General features: G+C 44.3%; 1 protein-coding gene across 1 annotated transcript in view; it reads left to right on the top strand.

The window, feature by feature from the left end:
• The window catches only part of LOC307237437 (deoxyhypusine synthase-like), a gene marked incomplete at both ends in the record, with an annotated part of 15,049 nt that extends 1,203 nt beyond the window's left edge, over positions 1-13,846 (top strand). The window contains 7 exons of the mRNA XM_080010149.1: positions 6,382-6,503; positions 7,385-7,481; positions 7,613-7,699; positions 8,101-8,199; positions 9,131-9,196; positions 9,274-9,399; positions 13,736-13,846. Coding sequence (XP_079866275.1) covers positions 6,382-6,503; positions 7,385-7,481; positions 7,613-7,699; positions 8,101-8,199; positions 9,131-9,196; positions 9,274-9,399; positions 13,736-13,846 — 708 coding nt within the window. The remainder of the gene's footprint in view (positions 1-6,381; positions 6,504-7,384; positions 7,482-7,612; positions 7,700-8,100; positions 8,200-9,130; positions 9,197-9,273; positions 9,400-13,735) is intronic.
• Between the last annotated feature and the right edge of the window lie 8,133 nt (positions 13,847-21,979).

The following is a 21,979-nucleotide window of genomic DNA, read 5'->3' as shown; positions in this document are numbered from 1 at the left end:
CCTTTAATTCAACACGACTAACCAGAATATTTTGGGGACATATTTTTATTGGTAGGTTGATGATGAGAAATGATGACACGGAGGATGTAAATGTAAACCAATTGTTTTATTCAAAACATGAAGGATATTGAAATAACATCACAATTAAATGATCTATTGCACATGTTTGGCCATGGCCGAATATTCAAAAGCCTCATATTGTATCTGCTGTGCCCCTCAAACTCAGTCACTGGTACCCGTGTTGCCTACACTCCTCATCCTGGTCAACAATCCTGGCGAAGAGCAATAGTGGAACCAGGATTCAACAATCTGACAATAGTTTGCGCACCCAAAAACTCCAAATGCCCCCCAATCGCAGCGTTCTACAACCGGAAAAAAAGAAAAAGATAGATTTTCAGAACTTTCTTACACCTGTGTTACTTAGTATTTCTACTTTTAGCTATCGAGGCCAAAAAAGTCAAACTGTTATGTAAAAACTCAAACTTAAAAGCCTCCAGTGTCCTTTCATTACTCATGATGGGTTTTATGTGTCAAATGTTGAAAAGAACATCAATTTAGTTGGGTCCCCAGTTTGTCGTCATTGTCCTCTTACTTTTCATCAAAACACCTTCAGAAAAAATGGACTGTTCCGAAAGTTGCATCATTTCCAGGCAGTGAAATCATCTGCCTTTTAGGAAGGTGATGGTGAAGAGACAAGTAAGTGTCCTCTTATTTGAGCACCTTTTCTTTGAGTTATAATGTCTGACAGAGGGGGACGAGCTTGTTTGTGTCAGCCCTGTTACCACAAACGCTCACGTTGAAAACGTGTTTGTATTAAATTTTAAATGAACATATATAACAACATTTAAGCCTCTCATCAATGCACAACATGTGGTGTCATGCCCACATGGCTAGTAATGCCTGCCAATGACATTTTTTGTCAACCCTGTTACTCTAGGATGGTAACAGGGTTGATGGTAATGGCGTTGATGGTAACAGGGTTGATGGTTACAGGGTTTTTTTTTTTTTACATTTTTAGTCATTTATCCAAAGCGACTTACAATTGTTCAAAGAGCGACGGACGCAGCCATCAGGAGCAATGAGGGGTTAAGTGTCTTGCTCAAGGACACTACAGCATGCTAGCAGGAGGAGCCTGGGATCCAACCAGCAACCTTTAGATCACTAGACCACCAGCTCTACCGCCTGAGCTACCATCCCCAACACCAGGGTTGATGGTTACAGGGTTGATGGTTACAGGGTTGATGGTAACAGGGTTGATGGTAACAGGGTTGATGGTAACGGGGTTGATGGTAACAGGGTTGATGGTTACAGAGTTGATGGTAACAGGGTTGATGGTTACAGGGTTGATGGTTACAGGGTTGATGGTAATGGGGTTGATGGTAAAGGGGTTGATGGTAACAGGGTTGATGGTTATAGGGTTGATGGTTACAGGGTTGATGGTAATGGGGTTGATGGTAAAGGGGTTGATGGTTACAGGGTTGATGGTTACAGGGTTGATGGTAAGGCGGTTGATGGTACCGCGGTTGATGGTAACAGGGTTGATGGTTACAGAGTTGATGGTAACAGGGTTGATGGTAACAGGGTTGATGGTAACGGGGTTGATGGTTACAGGGTTGATGGTAACGCGGTTGATGGTAACGCGGTTGATGGTAACAGGGTTGATGGAAGGAGGAAGCCAGGAAGCCAGGAAGACAGTTAGGGGGAAGGCAGACTCGTCTGAGACCTCTGACCCAAACCACACCCTGTTTCTACTGTATAAAGTCTCCTGTCTTTCTCTGTGATATCAGATTGATCCCAGCGCTGCTTTGGAGCAGTACTGAATCTTTCTCTTTATTCTGCAGAATAAATAATCTTGGATATTCTCAGTTTTGTCTTCTTGTAGCGGGCAGATTAACCTCACCGATCATTGCGGAAGAATTTCCTTAACAATGGTTACGGGGTTGATGGTAATGGGGTTGATGGTAACGGGGTTGATGGTTACAGGGTTGATGGTTACAGGGTTGATGGAAACGGGGTTGATGGTAACGGGGTTGATGGTTACAGAGTTGATGGTTACAGAGTTGATGGTTACGGGGTTGATGGTAACAGGGTTGATGGTTACAGAGTTGATGGTAACAGGGTTGATGGTTACAGGGTTGATGGTAACAGGGTTGATGGTAACGGGGTTGATGGTAACAGGGTTGATGGTTACAGGGTTGATGGAAAGAGGGTTGATGGTAACAGGGTTGATGGTTACAGAGTTGATGGTAACAGGGTTGATGGTAACAGGGTTGATGGTAACGGGGTTGATGGTTACACAGTTGATGGTTACAGGGTTGATGGTAACAGGGTTGATGGTAACAGGGTTGATGGTTACAGGGTTGATGATAACAGGGTTGATGGTAACAGGGTTGATGGTAACGGGTTGATGGTTACAGAGTTGATGGTTACAGGGTTGATGGTAACAGGGTTGATGGTAACAGGGTTGATGGTTACAGGGTTGATGGTTACAGAGTTGATGGTAACAGGGTTGATGGTAACAGGGTTGATGGTAACGGGGTTGATGGTTACAGTGTTGATGGTTACAGGGTTGATGGTAACAGGGTTGATGGTAACAGGGTTGATGGTTACAGGGTTGATGGTAACAGGGTTGATGGTAACGGGGTTGATGGTAATGGGGTTGATGGTTACAGGGTTGATGGTTACAGGGTTGATGGTTACAGGGTTGATTTACATTTACATTTACATTTAGTCATTTATCAGACGCTTTTATCCAAAGCGACTTACAAGGGAGAATAACATTCAGCAACATTAGTGTAACAATAAATACTGCAAGGTGGTGCTAAGTAATTGTAGGTTAGGACAGGAGGTACTCACTGAAGAGCTGGGTCTTCAAGTGCTTCTTAAAGACAGAGAGGGAGGTCCCCGCTCTGGTCATTTTTGGCAGCTCGTTCCACCAACGTGGAACTACAAATGAGAATAGCCTGGATTGCCGTGGCTGTATGGCCGGCAGAGCCAGGCGACGCTCATTTGACGAGCGCAGCATCCGGGGGGCAACATGTGCTCTTACAAGAACATTGAAGTAGGTGGGAGCATTCCCAGCAATCACTCTGTAGGCCAGAATCAGAGACTTGAACTTGATGCGGGTGGCTACAGGTAACCAAGCGGCTACAGGTAAACAGTGGAGCTGGATGAGCAGCGGAGTGACATGTGCCCTCTTTGGCTGGTTGAACACCAGTCGCGCCGCAGCATTCTGTATCATCTGTAGTGGCTTCACCGCGCAGGGCGGCAAGCCTGTTAAGAGGGCGTTGCAGTAGTCGAGACGGGACATCACCAGGGTTTGTACCAGCAGTTGAGTGGCATATTGGGTCAGGTACGGCCTGACTTTTCGGATGTTGAGTAGTGCGAAACGGCAGGACCGGGAGACGGCGGCAACATGGTCCGAGAATGTCAGTTGGTCATCAATAATGACACCAAGATTCCTTGCAGCCCTGGTAGGAACAAGAGATAGAGAGTCGATTTTAATATCAATGTTGTGATAAATACCTTGTTTGGCCGGGAAGACCAGCAGTTCCGTTTTCGCCAGATTGAGTTGAAGATGATAATCCTTCATCCATGTGGATATGTCAGCGAAACAATCCGAGATCCGCGTTGAGACAGTGGGGTCGTCGGGCGGGAAGGACAGATAGAGTTGAGTATCATCCGCATAGTAGTGATATGAAAAGCCATGTGAGCGGATGATCGGGCCCAGTGAGGTGGTGTATATGACAAAGAGGAGGGGTCCTAGCACCGAGCCTTGGGGCACCCCTGTGGTGAGGTGGTGAGGCACAGACAGCTGGCCTTGCCATGTCACACTGAACGAGCGCCCGGTGAGGTAAGATTCGAACCAGGAAAGTGCCGCTGCCAGAGATGCCCATACTTGAGAGTATGGACAGGAGTATGCTGTGATTGACAGTGTCAAAAGCAGCTGATAAGTCAAGCAGAATGAGAACCGAGGATTTGGCAGCAGCTCTAGCAGTTTTTAAGGCCTCTGTCACAGACAACAGGGCTGTTTCGGTGGAGTGACCACTTTTGAAGCCAGATTGAAGTGTATCAAGAAGGTTGTTACTTGACAGGTATTCTGTAACCTGTCTAGAGACCGCCCTCTCTAAGGTTTTGGAAAGGAATGGGAGGAGTGAGACCGGCCGATAGTTTCCTACTTGATTGGGATCCAGTGAGGGTTTTTTGAGCAGTGGTGCGACCCGAGCCGCTTTGAAAGCGGAAGGGAAAGTGCCGGAAGTTAGGGAAGAATTAATTATGTGTGATTGCCGGGGTGATAGTCGGTGATATGGCTTGAAGGAGGTTAGATGGGATCGGATCTAGCGGACAGGTAGTAGGACGGCTACATGTTAGTAGTTTAGATACCTCACTTTCAGCGAGGGGGGTGAGACCAGGGAACGATGAGCCTAGGGCTGGAGGAGACAGGTTTTGAGTAAGTTGATTAGTGAATTGGCTGCTGATGGCTGCCACTTTGTTAGTAAAAAAGGAGGCAAGGCAGTCAGCAGTGAGGTTAGTAGCTGGGGGAGGTGGTGGAGGGTAAAGCAGAGACTTGAAGGTGGCGAATAACTTACGTGTGTCTGTGGCACCGTTGATCCTATCGTTGAAGAAGGCCTTCTTGGCAGCAGTGATGCTGGAAGAGAAGGAGGACAGCAGTGTCTGGTAACTTGCAAGATCCTCAGTTGTTTTGGATTTGTGCCATTTCCTCTCGGCTGCTCTGAGGTCAGTGCACGTTGTCCGGAGGGTGTCAGTCAGCCAAGGGTGCAACTGGGTTGATCGAGCAGGTCTGGTGGATAGTGGACACAGGCTCCAGACATGAGCTCAAGGTGGAGCAGAGAGAGTCAGTGGCATCATTTACCTGCAGAGAGGAGAAAGCGCCGTGAGGTGGAAGAGAAGAGGAGAGCACAGAGGAGAAGTGGGTGGGAGACAGGTTGCGGAGGTTGCGGCGGATAGTAACCATGGGTGGGGAGGTGATGGTTATGGGGTTGATGGTAATGGGGTTGATGGTAACAGGGTTGATGGTTACAGGGTTGATGGTAACGGGGTTGATGGTAACAGGGTTGATGGTTACAGGGTTGATGGTAACGGGGTTGATGGTTACAGGGTTGATGGTTACAGGGTTGATGGTAAAGGGGTTGATGGTAATGGGGTTGATGGTTACAGGGTTGATGGTTACAGGGTTGATGGATACAGGGTTGATGGTAACAGGGTTGATGGTAACAGGGTTGATGGTTACAGGGTTGATGGTAACAAGGTTGATGGTTACAGGGTTGATGGTTACAGGGTTGATGGTAACAGGGTTGATGGTTACAGGGTTGATGGTAACAGGGTTGATGGTTACAGGGTTGATGGTTACAGGGTTGATGGTTACAGGGTTGATGGTAACAGGGTTGATGGATACAGGGTTGATGGTAACGGGGTTGATGGTAACAGGGTTGATGGTTACAGGGTTGATGGTAATGGGGTTGATGGTTACAGGGTTGATGGTTACAGGGTTGATGGTAATGGGGTTGATGGTAACAGGGTTGATGAGAACAGGGTTGATGGTTACAGGGTTGATGGTTACAGGGTTGATGGTAACAGGGTTGATGGTTACAGGGTTGATGGTTGCAGGGTTGATGGTTACAGGGTTGATGGTAACAGGGTTGATGGTTACAGGGTTGATGGTAACGGGGTTGATGGTTACAGGGTTGATGGTTACAGGGTTGATGGTAATGGGGTTGATGGTTACAGGGTTGATGGTTACAGGGTTGATGGTAACAGGGTTGATTGGTACAAAAAGGTGTTTAAAACCCTTTAAAAACAAAATAAAAAAATCTATTATTGTGTTTTTATGTTACTATATATGTAACAGAAACTAAACTATAAAATGTTCTATTTGTTTTCATTGTTTATTCAGATTTACAGAGAAGCTCTGTTTGAGGGAAACAAAATGGCACGTTTTCCTTAAACCACCAAGTATTGCGTGAAGAGTATCTTTTATTATGTCAACACGGTTTGGAAACAGTCTGATCTGATCCAACACTGCTGCTCTGCCGTGAATCCCCTTATTACATGGCGGCTTACTACATTAAATAATACACTGAGACAAACTAATAGTTCCAATCAACCATTCAGAATCGAGTATTCCAAAAAGCAGTGTGATAATGTATTCTATTCTATTCTATTCTATTCTATTCTATTCTATTCTATTATGTTCCATTTTATTCTATTCCATTCTGTTCTGTTCTGTTCTATTCTATTTCATTGGCTGCTGTTCTATTCTATTCTATACTGTACTGTTCTGTTCGATTGTATTTCATTGGCTGCTGTTCTATTCTATTCTATTCTGTTCTGTTCTGTTCTATTCTACTCTGCTCTACACAGGTGGATGTGATTGTGACCACAGCTGGAGGAATCGAGGAGGATTTCATGAAGTGCCTGGCACCGACCTTCCTGGGAGACTTTGCTCTTCCCGGGAAGGAGCTGTTTGGCAGAGGCATCAACAGGTGACTTAATAGTATCATTTTATATTTTGATTATTATTATCCTCTCCTCATAATGCCAATGCCGCTGTGTTCACAAACAAGATGAAAATAAATTATATTCGGGGCTGTCTTGACATTCTGTCGTCCAAGTTTGATCCAGATCGGTCCATTATTGTGGAATTATTTTGTAAAAAACTTTACCATTCGGTTCCTCGGCCCAACGCACCGACATGCGCTAATGACAGGGTGCACAGGTCACATGATAGTATTGCAGTCTAGTGATTGGTCAACAAATGGGTCTTCGCCAAGATGGCGGCACGTGCAGATGGGACTGAGGTCAGACTTTCAATGCTGTCAGGGATCCGACGAACCCACAGACAATCTGAATAAGATATGTATTCGGAGCAGTTACAACATAGCGTTGTTCGAGTTTGTATTGTAATCGGCCATCTTTATTGAATATCATTTATATATTAACCTAAGAAGATTGAATTCATGGGAGTGACAAGGGTGGACAGGATTAATAATGAGTACATTAGAGGGACAGCTCAGGTTGGACAGTTTGGTGGAAAAGTGAGAGAGGCCATTCAAGATTGGTACATTTGAGTTTATTTATTTATAGGTTTATATAAAACATTATTATTGTGAAGGCTGTTTTTATTAGATTTTAATAGATCTTATTTATTATTACACTAACTGCTTGATCAGAAATTAAAAAATATATTGTTAGAAGTCTAGTTAATGAAATGCTTATGGAGAGGCTAACCTCAGCCTCATGTATGTACCCTCAGACATATGTACCCTCAAGTATTTCAACAATATTTGAAATCCAATGGTAATAGTTGTCGTCATTGATAGGATACTTTTAAAGACGGTTGATCTGGGTTTTAACTTGAATCCAGGACGGGAAACCTTCTGGTGCCAAATGATACCTACACTGCTTTTGAGAAATGGCTCCTTCCCATCATGGTCCGGATGCTGCATCAACAGAAAACGGAGGTGAGTCACCGCAGTAACAACAACAACAACAACAACAACAACAACAACAAGTGTTGTTGTTCATATACATATATGACTCAGGCCCTTGAGATTCCTGAGATGAGGTGATTGCTGTTCCGTCTCCTCCTCAGGGCACTGTGTGGACTCCGTCCAAGATGATCCACCTCCTGGGCAAGGAGATCAACGACCCCGAGTCCATCTACTACTGGGCCTACAAGGTAGTACCTAAAATATGGTAAAATATCCCCAAATATGTTCTTCTAAATTCTTCTTTGGGACCATCGATGGGATCAGCCATCCAATGAAAAATATAATTCATAGGTTCATTATGTCATTGACTCTAATGGAGAGACAGACAGACTGACAGACGGATGGATGGATGGATGGATATAATATAAAAAGTAGAAAGTTTACAATAAACCTCTGCATTAACAACTCGTGCTCTGTCATGAATAGGAAATTGTGTAATGTTGCATAACAATTCTTTCTCTAATAATTCTCAAAAGTCTTTAACCATAATAGACTAGGAATCATCATGCTACTCTCCACTGGATCCTCCTGATGCATCCATGTGAAACAATAACTTAAGTTGAGTTGTTGAGTTGTTTTATCATTGCAGAATAACATCCCAGTGTTCAGCCCGGCCTTAACAGACGGAGCCATCGGAGACATTTTCTACATCTTCACCGCTGATATGCCAGGCTTGGTGCTGGACATCGTGCAAGGTAAACAAAACATCACTGTCGCCATGACGCATGCACTGGACGCAATATGTATCTATCACTATCAATATGTATCTATCAATATCAATATGTATCTATCAATATCAATATGTATCTATCAATATGTATCTATCAATATGTATCTATCAATATCAATATGTAACTGTCAATATTATTATGTATCTATCATATCAATATGTATCTATCAATATGTATCTATCAATATGTATCAATCATATCAATATGTATCTATCAATATGTATCTATCAATATCAATATGTATCTGTCAATATTAATATGTATCTGTCAATATTAATATGTATCTATCAATATCAATATGTATCTGTCAATATCAATATGTATCTGTCAATATTAATATGTATCTGTCAATATTAATATGTATCTATCAATATCAATTTGTATCTATCATATGTAGCAATCAATATCAATATGTATCTATCAATATCAATATGTATCTATCATATGTACCTATCAATATCAATAGGTATCTATAAATATGTATCTGTCAATATCAATATTTATCTGTCAATATCAATACGTATATCAATTTCAATACGTATCAATCAATATAAATTTGTTATTGATAAATATTCCATATCGATCAAGGACTGCACTGTTGTTGCTGCTGTAACTTGTGTAATTTGGGGATTAATAATGTGTTATCTTATCTTATTTGATCTTATCTTACTTACTGCATCTCATACATCTTTCTATTTCAGTGTCTGCTGAACAGCTTAGAGCATCGATTGAGGAAGTGCATTTTTTTCAGTTGATGAGTTGCCGTCAGAAAGTTTTAGACGTGTGTGTTTTTCCTGTTTCATGGGCTCCATCTTGACAGAAATGTCTTTTTGATTGAATTGAATTCCAGATATCTACGATTTGAACATCATCACGGAGGCGGCTAAGCTGACGGGGATGATTATCCTGGGAGGCGGCGTCCCCAAACACCACATCGCCAACTCCAACGCCCAGGTAAGCAGCAAACAACGTCAATGAAAAGGCTGAAAGCGAAAGCCACTGAGGTCGTGACGTGCTGCTTCTCTCTGCAGAGGTTCGGTGCCAACTACGCCGTGTACGTCAACACGGCTCAGGAGTTTGACGGCTCCGACTCGGGGGCGAGGCCCGACGAGGCCGTGTCCTGGGGCAAGATCAAGGCCGACGCCCGGTCTGTCAAGGTGCCTCCTCCACCCCCATCCACTGAAACCACTGTTGAGATGTGTTTAGATGAGATGAGACGATATGAATAAAATAAAAAATAAGAATAAAAGTAATAATATTATAATAATAAACTTTATTTGTAAAGCACCTTTCATATGCAACTTGAAGTGTTTTACTATAAACGAAGGCCATCAAATAGTCACAATAAAAGAAAAACAAACAAAGTCTTGTTTGAACCGATACGTCACAAACCCCTTGTAATTAAAGTTTCATCAAAACAAATCGGACTTCCATGCCGGATCGGTCAAGGCCCGGGTTAACAACCACCGCCACTGGTGCCGTTAGCCAACAGGGTGCCAGTGGAAATTGTGCTACTGTCGGCCGAAGAACAAGAAGAAGAAGAGGGGAAGGCGTGTCTGGAGACAGCTGGAGAGGAGGAAGGGTTGGAGAGTAAAGTTTAGAATAAGAACTTTAAACGTTGGCACTATGAAGGGTATAGAGAGAGAGCTGGCTGACATGATAGAGAGAAGGAAGGTAGATGTACTATGTGTACAAGAAACCAGGTGGAAGGGGAGTAAGGCCAGGAGTATCACAGCCGGGTACAAACAGTTCTACCATGGAGTGTATGGCAGGAGAAATGGGGTAGGGATGGTCTTGAAGGAAGAATATGTCAAGAGTGTTTTGAAGAGAGTGTTGGACAGAGTGATGAGCATGAAGCTGGAAATTGATGAGGTGATAATGAATGTGGTCAGTGCATACGCTGGATGTCAGATGGAAGTGAAAGACGACTTCTTTAGCGAGTTGGATGTAGTGGTGGAGAGCGTCCCCAAGGGAGAGAGAGTGGTCATTGGAGCAGATCTCAAACGTCATGTTGGCCAAGGGACCAGAGACGTAGGTGACGAGAAGGTGACGGGTAGGTATGGTGTCAAGGAGAGGAATGTGGAAGGACAGATGGTGGATTTCACCAAAAGGATGGATTTGGCTGTTGTGAATAAGTATTTCAAGAAGAGGGAGGAACACAGGGTGACATACAAGAGTGGAGGAAGGTGCACACAGGTGGACTACATCTTATGCAGGAGGTGCAGTCTGAAAGAGATTAGTGACTGCAATGTGGTGGTAGGGGAGTGTGTTGCAAGGCAGCATCAGATGGTGGTCTGTAGGATGACTCTGGAGGCCAAGAAGAGGAAGAGAGTGAAAGAAGAGCCAAAGATAAAATGGTAGAAGTTGAAAAAGAAGGAGTGCTGCATGCAATTTAGGGAAGAGGTAAGGCAGGCAATAGGTGGGAATGAAGGGTTACCAGATGACTGGGAAACAACTGCAGAAGAGGTGAGGGAGACGCCAAGAAGGTACTCAGTGTATCATGCGGGAAGAGGAAGGAAGACAAGGACTCTTGGTGGTGGAATGAGGAAGTACAGGAGAGCATAGAGTAGAAGAGGGTGTCGAAGAAGAAATGGGAAAGTCAGAGATGAAGAAAGTTGACAGGAGTACAAGCTGATGCGGCGCAAGGCAAAGAGAGAAGTGGCAAAGGAAAAGGAAAAGGCGTACGACGAGTTGTATGAGAGGTTGGACAATAAGGAAGGAGAAAAGGACTTGTACCGATTGGCAAGACAAAGGAACTAAGCTGGGAAGGATGTACAGCAGGTTAAGGGTGATGAAGGATAATGATGGGAATGTGCTGACTAGTGAGGAGAGTGTGTTGAGAAGGTGGAAGGAGTACTTTGAGGAGTTGATGAATGAAGAAAATGAGAGGGAGAGAAGAGTGGATGATGTGGGGATAGTGGATCAGGAGGTGCAGCAAATGAGCAAGGATGAGGTGAGAACAGCATTAAAGAAGATGAAGAGAGGAAAGACAGTTGACCCAGATGATAAACCTGGGGAAGCATGGAAATGTTTAGGTGCAATGGCAGTGGCCTTCCTAACGAGACTGTTTAACACCATCCTGGAAAGGGAGAGGATGATGGAGGAGTGGAGAAGAAATGTACTGGTAACATCTTCAAGAAGAAGGAGACGTACAGAGCTGAAGTAACTACAGGGGAATAAAGTTGATCAGCCACAGCATGAAGCTATGGGAAAGGGTAGTGGAGGCGAGGTTAAGAGGAGAGGTGGGGATCAGCGAGCAGCAGTATGGTTTCATGCCAGGAAAGAGTACTACAGATGACATGTTTGCTCTAAGAACGCTGAGGGAAAAGTACAGGGAAGGCCAGAGGGAGTTGTACTGCGTCTTTGTGGATTTAGAGAAAGCATATGATAGGCTGCCGAGAGAGGAAGTGTGGTATTGCATGAGGAACTCGGGGGTGGCAGAGAAGTACGTAAGAGTGGTACAGGATATGTATGAGGGCAGTCAGACAGTAGTAAGGTGTGCAGTAGTGGTGACCAAGGCATCAAAGTGGAGGTGGGACTGCATCAAGGATCAGCTCAGAGCCCTTTCTTGTTGCAGTGGTGATGGACAGGTTAACAGATGAGATCAGGCAGGAGTCTCTGTGGACTATGATGTTCACGGATGACATTGTGATCTGTAGCAAGAGTAGGGAGCAGGTGGAGGCTGCGTTAGAGAGAAGAGCAATGAAAGTCAGCAGGAGTAAGACACAATACATGTGCCTGAATGGGAGGAAGGGCAGAGAAAAGCTGAGAATGCAAGGAGTGGAGGTGGTGAAGGTGGATAAGTTCAAGTACTTGGGGTTGACCATCCAAAGCAGCGGAGAGTGCGGGAGAGAGGTGAGGAAGAGAGTATAGGCAGGGTGGAGTGGGTGGAGAAGAGAGTACAGGCAGGGTGGAGTGGGTGGAGAAGAGTGTCCAGAGTGATCTGTGACAGAAGGGTTCCAGCCAGAGTGAAGGGGAAGGTGTACAGGACGGTAGTGAGAGCAGCCATGTTGTAGGGTTTAGAGGCGGTGGCACCGACTAAAAGGCAGGTGAATGAAGTGGAGGTGGCAGAGTTGAGGATGTGGAGGTTTTCATTGGGAGGGACAAGGATGGACAGGATTAAGAATGAGGACATTAGAGGGACAGCTCAGGTTGGACAGTTTGGTGGAAAAGTGAGAGAGGCCAGATTGAGATGGTTTGGACACGTGTGGAGGAGAGATGAGAGTTACATTGGGAGGAGGAGGCTGAGGGTGGAGCTGCCAGGCAAGAGGAAAAGAGGAAGCCAAAGAGAAGCTTGATGGATGTGCTGAGGGAGGACATGCAGGTGGGTGGTGTAAGGGCGGAAGATGCGCAGAACGGAAGGTATTGGAGGCGGATGATCCGCTGTGGCCACCACTAACGGGAGCAGCACAAAGAAAAATAAGATTATTAACAGAAGATTTACAATAACGTAGTCGTTAAACATGTATCTATATCTTTTAAAATGAAATGTATACATTGTTATTGTTATGAAAGTAATTACAAAAGTTGTTTTTGTTATTATTGCAGATACCGAAAAATTGCCAAAATCTACATACCATTCTTATCAAATGGATATAAAAAAATAAAACATACATAAAAAAAATGTAATTCTAATAAATAAAAAAAAAATGTGAAAACACATAACAGACATTACACTGCTGTAAACGGCAATGATGAACAGAAGTACAGGAATAGTATAGAAATATGATTATTACATCAACAAACACAAGAAGCTTCATAACACAACAATATTAATGCAAAACAAGTTTTCAGAAAATAGGGCTCTGTATATGCTTCCAATAGAGAAGTATCTGCCCCAGAAAAGATTTTCCGCTTAACAACTATTAGTCTTCAAGAAGGAATCTCCAAAAATTAAATTAACTCCAACTGGTGACGATTTGTTGATTCTTGTCCAAACTTTCTAATTGCTCTACTTTACAACTAACAAACAAAATGAGGACTGTAAACTTAGCTATTTAGAACAGTTATTTAGAACTGAGCTGCATGTATGTCACATTACAACCTAAAATCGATGGTTGACGTCTGGTTGAAATGGAAATGCTTCCTGCTTAATGCTATGAAAGTTGGATTTGTTGAATAACATGAACGTAACTATGTTTTGTTTATACGTCCAGTATAATTCACTGCATCACAAAACAAAAACAATATGGAACACGTGCCTAAAACGAATTAACTGGGCCCTGTGTATTGCTGCAGCTATATTTTTATTATTATTATTATTATTATTATTATTATTATGATCCTTTCATATCATATTTGATCACCTGCAAATATAATATAAATATTGGTATTTTAAATAAATGATGGCTAGACCATGCACTATGAAACCAAAATGGCGTACGAAGAAAAGCGTGGGATGGGTCGCAACTCTCTTGGGTTTTTATGGGAAGTTTATGATTGGAGTCGTATGTTCATTTTAATATTTGAATCTGTTTGGTCTTGTCTCTGCAGGTCTTTGCGGACGCCTCCATCGTCTTCCCGCTCCTGGTGGCGGAGACCTTCGCAGCCCACGCCGACCGGCTCATCGCTCGCCACAAGATGGATCCAACGGGCGCTGTTTGAAAATAAACAAAACAACCTTGTTTACCTTGTCTTCTGACATCACATCTTCGGGGCGTTTTTTGACAATAATTATTTCTTTTACCTGGTGTTGGCAGGTCGAGCCAAAACTTTTTTTTTTTAAATTTGATTGTTTTGTTGTGATTCCACGATTAGGGCGCTGTTTAACCCTTTAACTCTTAAAAATGGCATTTTTCTGATGCTGGATCTATGAAAACCTGTATTAGACATTCAGAAAATGTCTTTACCCATCTCAGGTAATAATGTCCCATTTTCTATAAGCTATCTGTGCTGAAAATGCAGTGAATGAGTAATGGTTGAACTAACAGGGTTGAGTTTTTAGCATCGAATCAGCAAATATAGAAAATGTGAATATCCAGCATTGGTGCTAATGGTGCGAGGACAACAAGGACATTCTAATGATTTACCTGAAATGTATTTTAGCATGTAGTTTATAGTTTCTCGATGAATTTGATGTGTTGATGAAGAAGGAGTGACCGTTGATGCTGACTTGAGTAAAATAATAGATTTATTACAAAATAACAGCATCAGACTAGACTTGCCATGGACGTCTAGGAGAGAACCGAGCCGGATGGATTCTCTCTCGAATGACACTCTGGCGAGTATTTTATGCTTGACCAAAGACAACGTTGACCATTTCGTTCCCATACACTGGTCACAGGTCACATTTCACCTCCCTTATCATCGGGACCCCTGGCACCGTCTCTTAGTAATTATCTAGAAATACAGCAGTGTAGAAAAGGAGGAAGAGGAAAGAACAGGATCAGGGAGAACTGATGACATTGACAGATTATTCAAGTGTTAAATGTTTTTGTTTTCTAATTCACGTCTAGTGTTATTAGTAAAAGTCCCACTGTGCGAGAGGGAGGGAGAGAGAGAGAGAGAGAGAAGGTGATTGAGAAACGAAACATGCTCCCTGATGCCGCCTCTACGTGGTTGTGATCTGCGGTTGTAGGTCAGTCGGTGCTGACGCTCCGTATCAGTAATACAATGGGGCTGTCTTGGGACGCCACACATTCCAAGACACCTCAAGCAAAATAAATCACTTACTTTCAAGCAACAGTTTTGGTAACAGGGTTGTGACCTTCTCAGTCAATATCACAATATCAGTGAAAATACAGAAAAAAGAAGGAGAGGACTTACTTGACTTCTTCCCACGGCTTCAGGAAGTTCAGATGATGATGTGACTTGATGAATATTCCCAATATTTCACAGCGGTGAATGTGTTCCTCTTAGCCTGGTTCCGCAGTCTTTCTTGCCAGGTCTTTACAGTCCCTGCCACGCCCTAATTGCACAAGGTCTGGCTCTCGTGAGGCGATGTTCACGTAACAGGGTTGAGTTTATATTATGGGACACAACTAAACTAAACTCTTTTCCTCAATTTATAATGAATTACTCATAAAAAAGCATGAAACATTAAATGGATTGACACTGTAAAGCAAAAATAATAATAGTTATTATCGTGGGTTGGGACCGTTTTCGAAGTGCTGTTGATAGTTTTTATTCATGCTTCCAGCTGTTTATTTGAAATGTATGTCGTCGTTTCGGACACTTTACTGAAGTGTGAAAACTATTTCACCTTGACTTTACATATTTCTTCATTTAATATTAGTGGGAAACAAATGGACCCCCCATGGTGGAATCACCCTTCTCATGAAATGGAAACGATGTCGACGTCAATCCTATGTCCTTGACACAGGTTGGAGTAGAATCCAGGCCTGTACTGCCGCTCTCGTTGTTTGATGGAGCAGAAAGGAAAATAAATGAATAGAGATCGAACGTATTTGTTTTTAGTTCTCCCCAGAATCTGTTTTGGTTTTCCCTGAAACCAGATTTTTATCATGCATCACTGTACACTTACTAATATTCCACATCTTATAATTATTTTAGCCAAGTATTAGCCATATACACACACACACATATATATATCTATATGGTTTGTCTTCAGTGTATGTCTTTGCTACGGGAGACTTCATGGTATTCACTGACTCAGTTCTGTCTTTGGGTGTTAATAATATCTGCCTGTCATTCACATTTTGTAACGCAGAGTCATAGTGTTCAACACCAATACAGCCAATGAACGCCTCAGAATATGTTATTTCTAATTTTGTTTTACAGAAAGTATGTTTTCTAGGTAACTGTGTTATTGAAATATAATCTCTTCCTGGAACATTATCTTTTATTCTACCGGACGTTTTACGATAAGATAAGATAACACAAGATAAATCTTTATTTGTCCCACAACGGGCAAATCTACACCGTTCCAGCAGCAAAAAGAGGACAGCAGAAAATAAAGACAATATCAAGAGCATATCCGAATAAAGATTAGTTCCTTTTACCAAAACATCATCTTGGGCACTTGTTGTCCATGTGCAAACATCCTGGGTCTTGCTTTTAAGAACTGCTGTTAAACTGATAGCCACACACTAATACTTGTTCCTGGAAGCTCCAAATTGTGCATCACCCTGCAGAGATGTGTACATAAGATATAAAGATGTAAAAAATGCATATTTTAATAAACAAAACATCTTCAACAAAGGACAAATCCATGATACCCACACACCCCTCCATCCGTGCCTCTCTTGAGCCATGGTGCAGGTATACCAGAATGTGTGCTCTCTATGGCCTTCAGGGCAGTTTGGCCACCGTCTTGACCTCCACTCTTCCTGCCAGGTAAGCCACAGGGTGTCTCCACAGCAGTCACCGATTCTGCGGTGCAGTTTATTGCTTGCCTCGTTACCAGAAAAAGCACCCGTGACATTATCGCTGACAATGTGATAAGTGGAGGTACTTGGGCCAGTTCTCCATGTTTGGCTGCTCCGCTAGACCCAAACAGGGCCACCCCATTCACGTCACATCGGCAGCCCCCCCACCGGCATTTCTATACTGATTCCCACGGGGGGGTTCCCAGTGAGATAGAGAGATCCTGAGATCCGAAGTGGTCCAGGGGTTCTCCTGTCTGCTCTTCATTGGAGCTCTTCTCCAACACCCTCTGCAAGATCTTCAAACACACTACCCCGGGTCGAGAGGCGGCTCGAACATTAATGGCCAGGATAAGCGCTGATTCTCTGACTACGCCGTTAGGTTCCACACAGTGTTTGACCCTAACTCTGCCCCAAAGTCTCCTATCAACATCTTGCACTATTCCTGTGTGGTGGGGTAATCACACGGGGCATTGAGGAAAGGGTCAGACAGGCAGATTTTAACACCCAAGTACCGGATGGCTGTTCCTGAACCGGTTGTTTATCCCTTCATCTTATCATTCCCTGGTCATTCCTTGGGCGCACACCACACCAAAGAGAAGGTCACACAGCACAGCTCTGCAAATGTCACAGAGATGCCCCGCATCACCTCACTGCCACCGTGATGCTTATAGGGTCTACACACACTGCCCAGCTGCGTGTGTGTGTGCGTGTGTGTGCGTGTGCGTGGGGGAGGGGGGTGTAGATTACATTAGATTCAACTAATTGTCATTGCACAGAGTACAAGTACCAGTGGCAATGAAATGCATTTCTCTGTCTGTCACGGTCATAATCGCCCTCGCTTCTGCTTTCTTCATTTTTTGTGGCGCTCTGTGCCTTTAAAGATGCGTTCCCCCGACGTCACCAGGACACGCCCCTGTGCGGACGTAACGGACGTAACAAAAAGCGTATGGAGCGAGCTGTTAGTGGCACTCATCACCACAATCAGCACGACAACTGAGTGACACATGGTGTTTTTATTTCTCACAACCATTCAACTGAACTTTTCTTCTTCTGAACATCAAAATAATACAATTTAGACTAGATAAGACTTTGGCTGAGTGCTGCTTGAGAAACTGGAGGGAAAAAAACAACCCCGTCCAAATCTCTCAGTTAGGTTTACATTTAGCCTCAAGTGCAAAGTATTTGCAAACAGCACTCCTATCTTCTTGATCGCGGAGGCTGCACTAGGCATCTTCAATGAGCAACGAATGAGACGAGAAATCAGCTCTGAGTGAGGGGAGGCAGGGCCACGTGGACGCTGGCTCTTTGTAAACAAACATAATAATGTTCATCATGTCGTTGTGTTGCTTATTGATGATGCAATGCAAGCGCCGTGACGCCGGAGGCACAGGTTGCTGACGGAGGCTCCTTTTGTAATTTCATAATGACAATTACCGGTTCAGTTTGTTTGCGTAAGATCAAACCTGCTAAGGCTCGTGCACCGGACCGGACCGGCAGAACCTGAAAGTGATCCAACTCTAGAAACTCATGCCCGGAAGAGGCTCGTCCATCCGAGTGTCCCGAGATCGTCTGTCAATCCCTGGCAGCGCGTTTGAGTCTGCTGGAGTAGTCTGTCATCGCTCTGTTCAGTCACCTTCCTACGGATCTTTATTCACCGCACCATCCACCTGGTTTCCCCTCAGCCTTCGCTCGGGCCATCCATTCCCGGGGCTGTCAGCTCCTGGGAAATGGCGATTGCCAAAAAGTAATTGCAGCATCTACCTTGTTACTGACAGTTCATATTTATATGGGGATGGTAGCTCAGGCGGTAGAGCTGGTGGTCTAGTGATCTAAAGTTTGCTGGTTCGATCCCAGGCTCCTCCTGCTAGCATGCTGTAGTGTCCTTGAGCAAGACACTTAACCCCTAATTGCTCCTGATGGCTGCGTCCGTCGGTGTTTGAACAATTGTAAGTCGCTTTGGATAAAAGCGTCTGCTAAATGTAATGTAATGTAATATAAGCCACCCAGCGGACGGCAAAGACTTTTTTGGCGAATGATAATTTTTTGGCACGCCACCGGCCACCGAGTCTCCACCGGAGTGCAGGAGGTAACTCGAGGATCCTTGGAGAAAATTGCTTTGGGGAAATAGGGCAGCCATTAAAGACTCGTTCCAACTAGAACGCCAGACTGTGACACAAACTATTTAACTGAGGAAGTGACTCGGGGCTTTGGGTTGAACGGGACATTCTGTTTTTCATTGTTATGTTGCACTGTATATATAGTACACCAGGGTTTCATTGGAGTTGGCTGTGTTGTTTTTTTTGGTTGCTTGATCATGTTTGTTTTGAATTGTATGTAACCACTAGCTAAGTGGATAGTAACTAGAGTATATCGCTATATTTTTCTGGCTTTATTTATTAGAATTTGTCAGAGTGAGACTCTGACTGAGAAACACCTTGTGTTCTGAAGAGATGGTGGACCAAGCCCCGTCCGTGGCCATGGAGGCCGTCCTCAAAGAGAGCTCCGAGCTCCCGGAGGACGTTCCCAAGATCCGCGGCTACGACTTAGACCAGGGCGTGGACCACCGGGCGCTGCTGCGCTCCTACATAACCACGGGCTTCCAGGCCAGCAGCATGGGCATGGCCATCAAGGAGATCAACAAGATGGTCAGAGTAATGGATGAAGGAAGGATGGAGGGTTTTAAATCAGCTTAGACGGGACAAATGTCGAAGTCCCTCAGTGCTGGATGGATAGGTACTTTATTCATCTCGGGAGGGAGATTCAGTGTCTCAACAGCTCACATCAAAAGAGTAGGAAGAGAATAATGAAGCAATACAACAAAAAATATCCAAAAGAAAATTGAAATATATTGAAAAATATACAATAAACCTAACCGTTAACTGTACACAATAAGAAATATAGCAATATACATTTAACATAATGATAAAGATTTTTATTTTGTTTCATCTTTGAATATAGCCACTGGGGATGCACAAGCCATCATCAGTCCTGGTCCCAAGCCCAGATGAACAGAGAGGGTTGTGTCAGGAAGGGCATCCGGCGTAAAAACCATGCAAATCCAACATGCGGACAAAAAAATCTGATTTCCATACCGGATCGGTGGAGGCCCGGGTTAACAACGACCGCCACTGGTGCCGTTAGCCAACAGGGTGCCAGCGGAAATTGTGCTACTGTCGGCCGAGGAAGAGAAGGAAGGTAGATGTACTATGTGTACAAGAGACCAGGTGGAAGGGGAGTAAGGCCAGGATTATCGGAGCCAGGTACAAACTGTTCTACCATGGAGTGGATGGCAGAAGAAATGGGGTAGGGATGGTCTTGAAGGAAGAATATGTCAAGAGTGTGTTGGAGGTGACGAGAGTGTGGGACAGAGTGATGAGCATGAAGCTGGAAATTGATGAGGTGATAATGAATGTGGTCAGTGTATATGCTCCAAGTTGGGTGTGAGATGTAGTACATCTGAATCAATCTGAAAGAGATTAGTGACTGCAAAGTGGTGGTAGGGGAGTGTGTTGCTAGGCAGCATCGGATGGTGGTCTGTAGGATGACTCTGGAGGCCAAGGAGAGGAGGAGAGTGAAAGAAGAGCCAAAGATAAAATGGTGGAGGTTGAAAAAGGAGGAGTGTTGCATGCAATTTAGGGAAGCGGTAAGGCAGGCAATAGGTGGGAATGAACCAGATGACTGGGAAACAACTGCAGAAGTGGTGAGGGAGACGGCCAAGAAGGTACTCTGTGTATCATGCGGGAAGAGGAAGGAAGACAAGGACTCTTGGTGGTGGAATGAGGAAGTACAGGGGAGCATAGAGCAGAAGAGGTTAGCGAAGAAGAAATGGGAAAGTCAGAGATGAAGAAAGTAGACAGGAGTACAAGCTGATGCGGCGCAAGGCGAAGAGAGAGAAGTGGCAAAGGACAAGGAAAAGGCATTTGACGAGTTGTATGAGAAGTTGGACAATAAGGAAGGAGAAAAGGACTTGTACCAATTGACAAGACAAAGGGACCAAGCTGGGAAAGATGTACAGCAGGTTAAGGGTGATGAAGGATAATGATGGGAATGTGCTGACTAGTGAGGAGAGTGTGTTGAGAAGGTGGAAGGAGTACTTTGAGGAGTTGATGAATGAAGAAAATGAGAGGGAGAGAAGAGTGGATGATGTGGGGATAGTGGATCAAGAACTGCAGCAAATTAGCAAGGATGAGGTGAGAACAGCATTAAAGAAGATGAAGAGAGGTAAGGCGGTTGTACCAGATGAAAAACCTGGGGAAGCATGGAAATGTTTAGGTGAGATGGCAGTGGCCTTCCTAACGAGACTGTTTAACACCATCCTGGAAAGGGAGAGGATGATGGAGGAGTGGAGAAGAAGTGAGAGAAGAGGAATGAAAGTCAGCAGGAGTAAGACACAATACATGTGCCTGAATGGGAGGGGGGGCAGCGAAAAGCTGACAATGCAAGGAGTGGAGGTGGAGAAGGCGGATGAGTTCAAGTACTTGGGGTCGACCATCCAAAGCAGAGAGTGCGGGAGAGAGGTGAAGAAGAGAGTACAGGCAGGGTGGAGTGGGTGGAGAAGAGAGTACAGGCAGGGTGGAGTGGGTGGAGAAGAGAGTACAGGCAAGCTGGAGTGGGTGGAGAAGAGAGTACAGGCAGAGTGTAGCGGGTGGAGAAGAGTGTCTGGAGTGATCTGTGACAGAAGGGTTTCAGCCAGAGTGAAGGGGAAGGTGTACAGGACGGTAGTGAGAGCAGCCATGTTGTACGGTTTAGAGGCGGTGGCACTGACAAAAAGGCAGGTGGATGAAGTGGAGGTGGCAGAGTTGAGGATGTGGAGGTTTTCATTGGGAGGGACAAGGATGGACAGGATTAAGAATGAGGACGTTAGACGGACAGCTCAGGTTGAACAGTTTGGTGGAAAAGAGGCCAGATTGAGATGGTTTGGACACGTGTGGAGGAGAGATGAGAGTTACATTGGGAGAAGGAGGCTGAGGGTGGAGCTGCCAGGCAAGAGGAAAAGAGGAAGCCAAAGAGAAGCTTGATGGAGGTGCTGAGGGAGGAGATGCAGGCAGGTGGTGTCAGGGAGGAAGATGCGCAGAACAGAAGGCGTTGGAGGCAGATGATCCGCTGTGGCCACCCCTAACGGGAGCAGCACAAAGAAAGAGAAGATTTAATTTCAGCTTTCATTATTCTGTCTTGGGTGATCCGATCTCAAGTGGACAGCTCCAGGTACGTCTGTTCACACCTGCCACTGGAATGCATCTCCACATGTGTCTCGAGTAACCACTTGTGATCGGATCACACTGACCTACTCCATATGCACCAAAGACATACGTCATTTCTATTTGCAAAGGAATTCCAAGAATTTTTGTGTTTTTTTATTTAACGTTGGCATTACTGCCATGATTGACTGTACCTGGTCGCCACCTCCAGC

This window comes from Zeus faber (assembly GCF_960531495.2).
Source record: "Zeus faber genome assembly, chromosome: 11".
Lineage (NCBI taxonomy): Eukaryota > Metazoa > Chordata > Actinopteri > Zeiformes > Zeidae > Zeus > Zeus faber.
The sequence above is the reverse complement of the archived record's forward strand: the minus strand, read 5'-3'. Positions and strand labels throughout refer to the sequence as shown.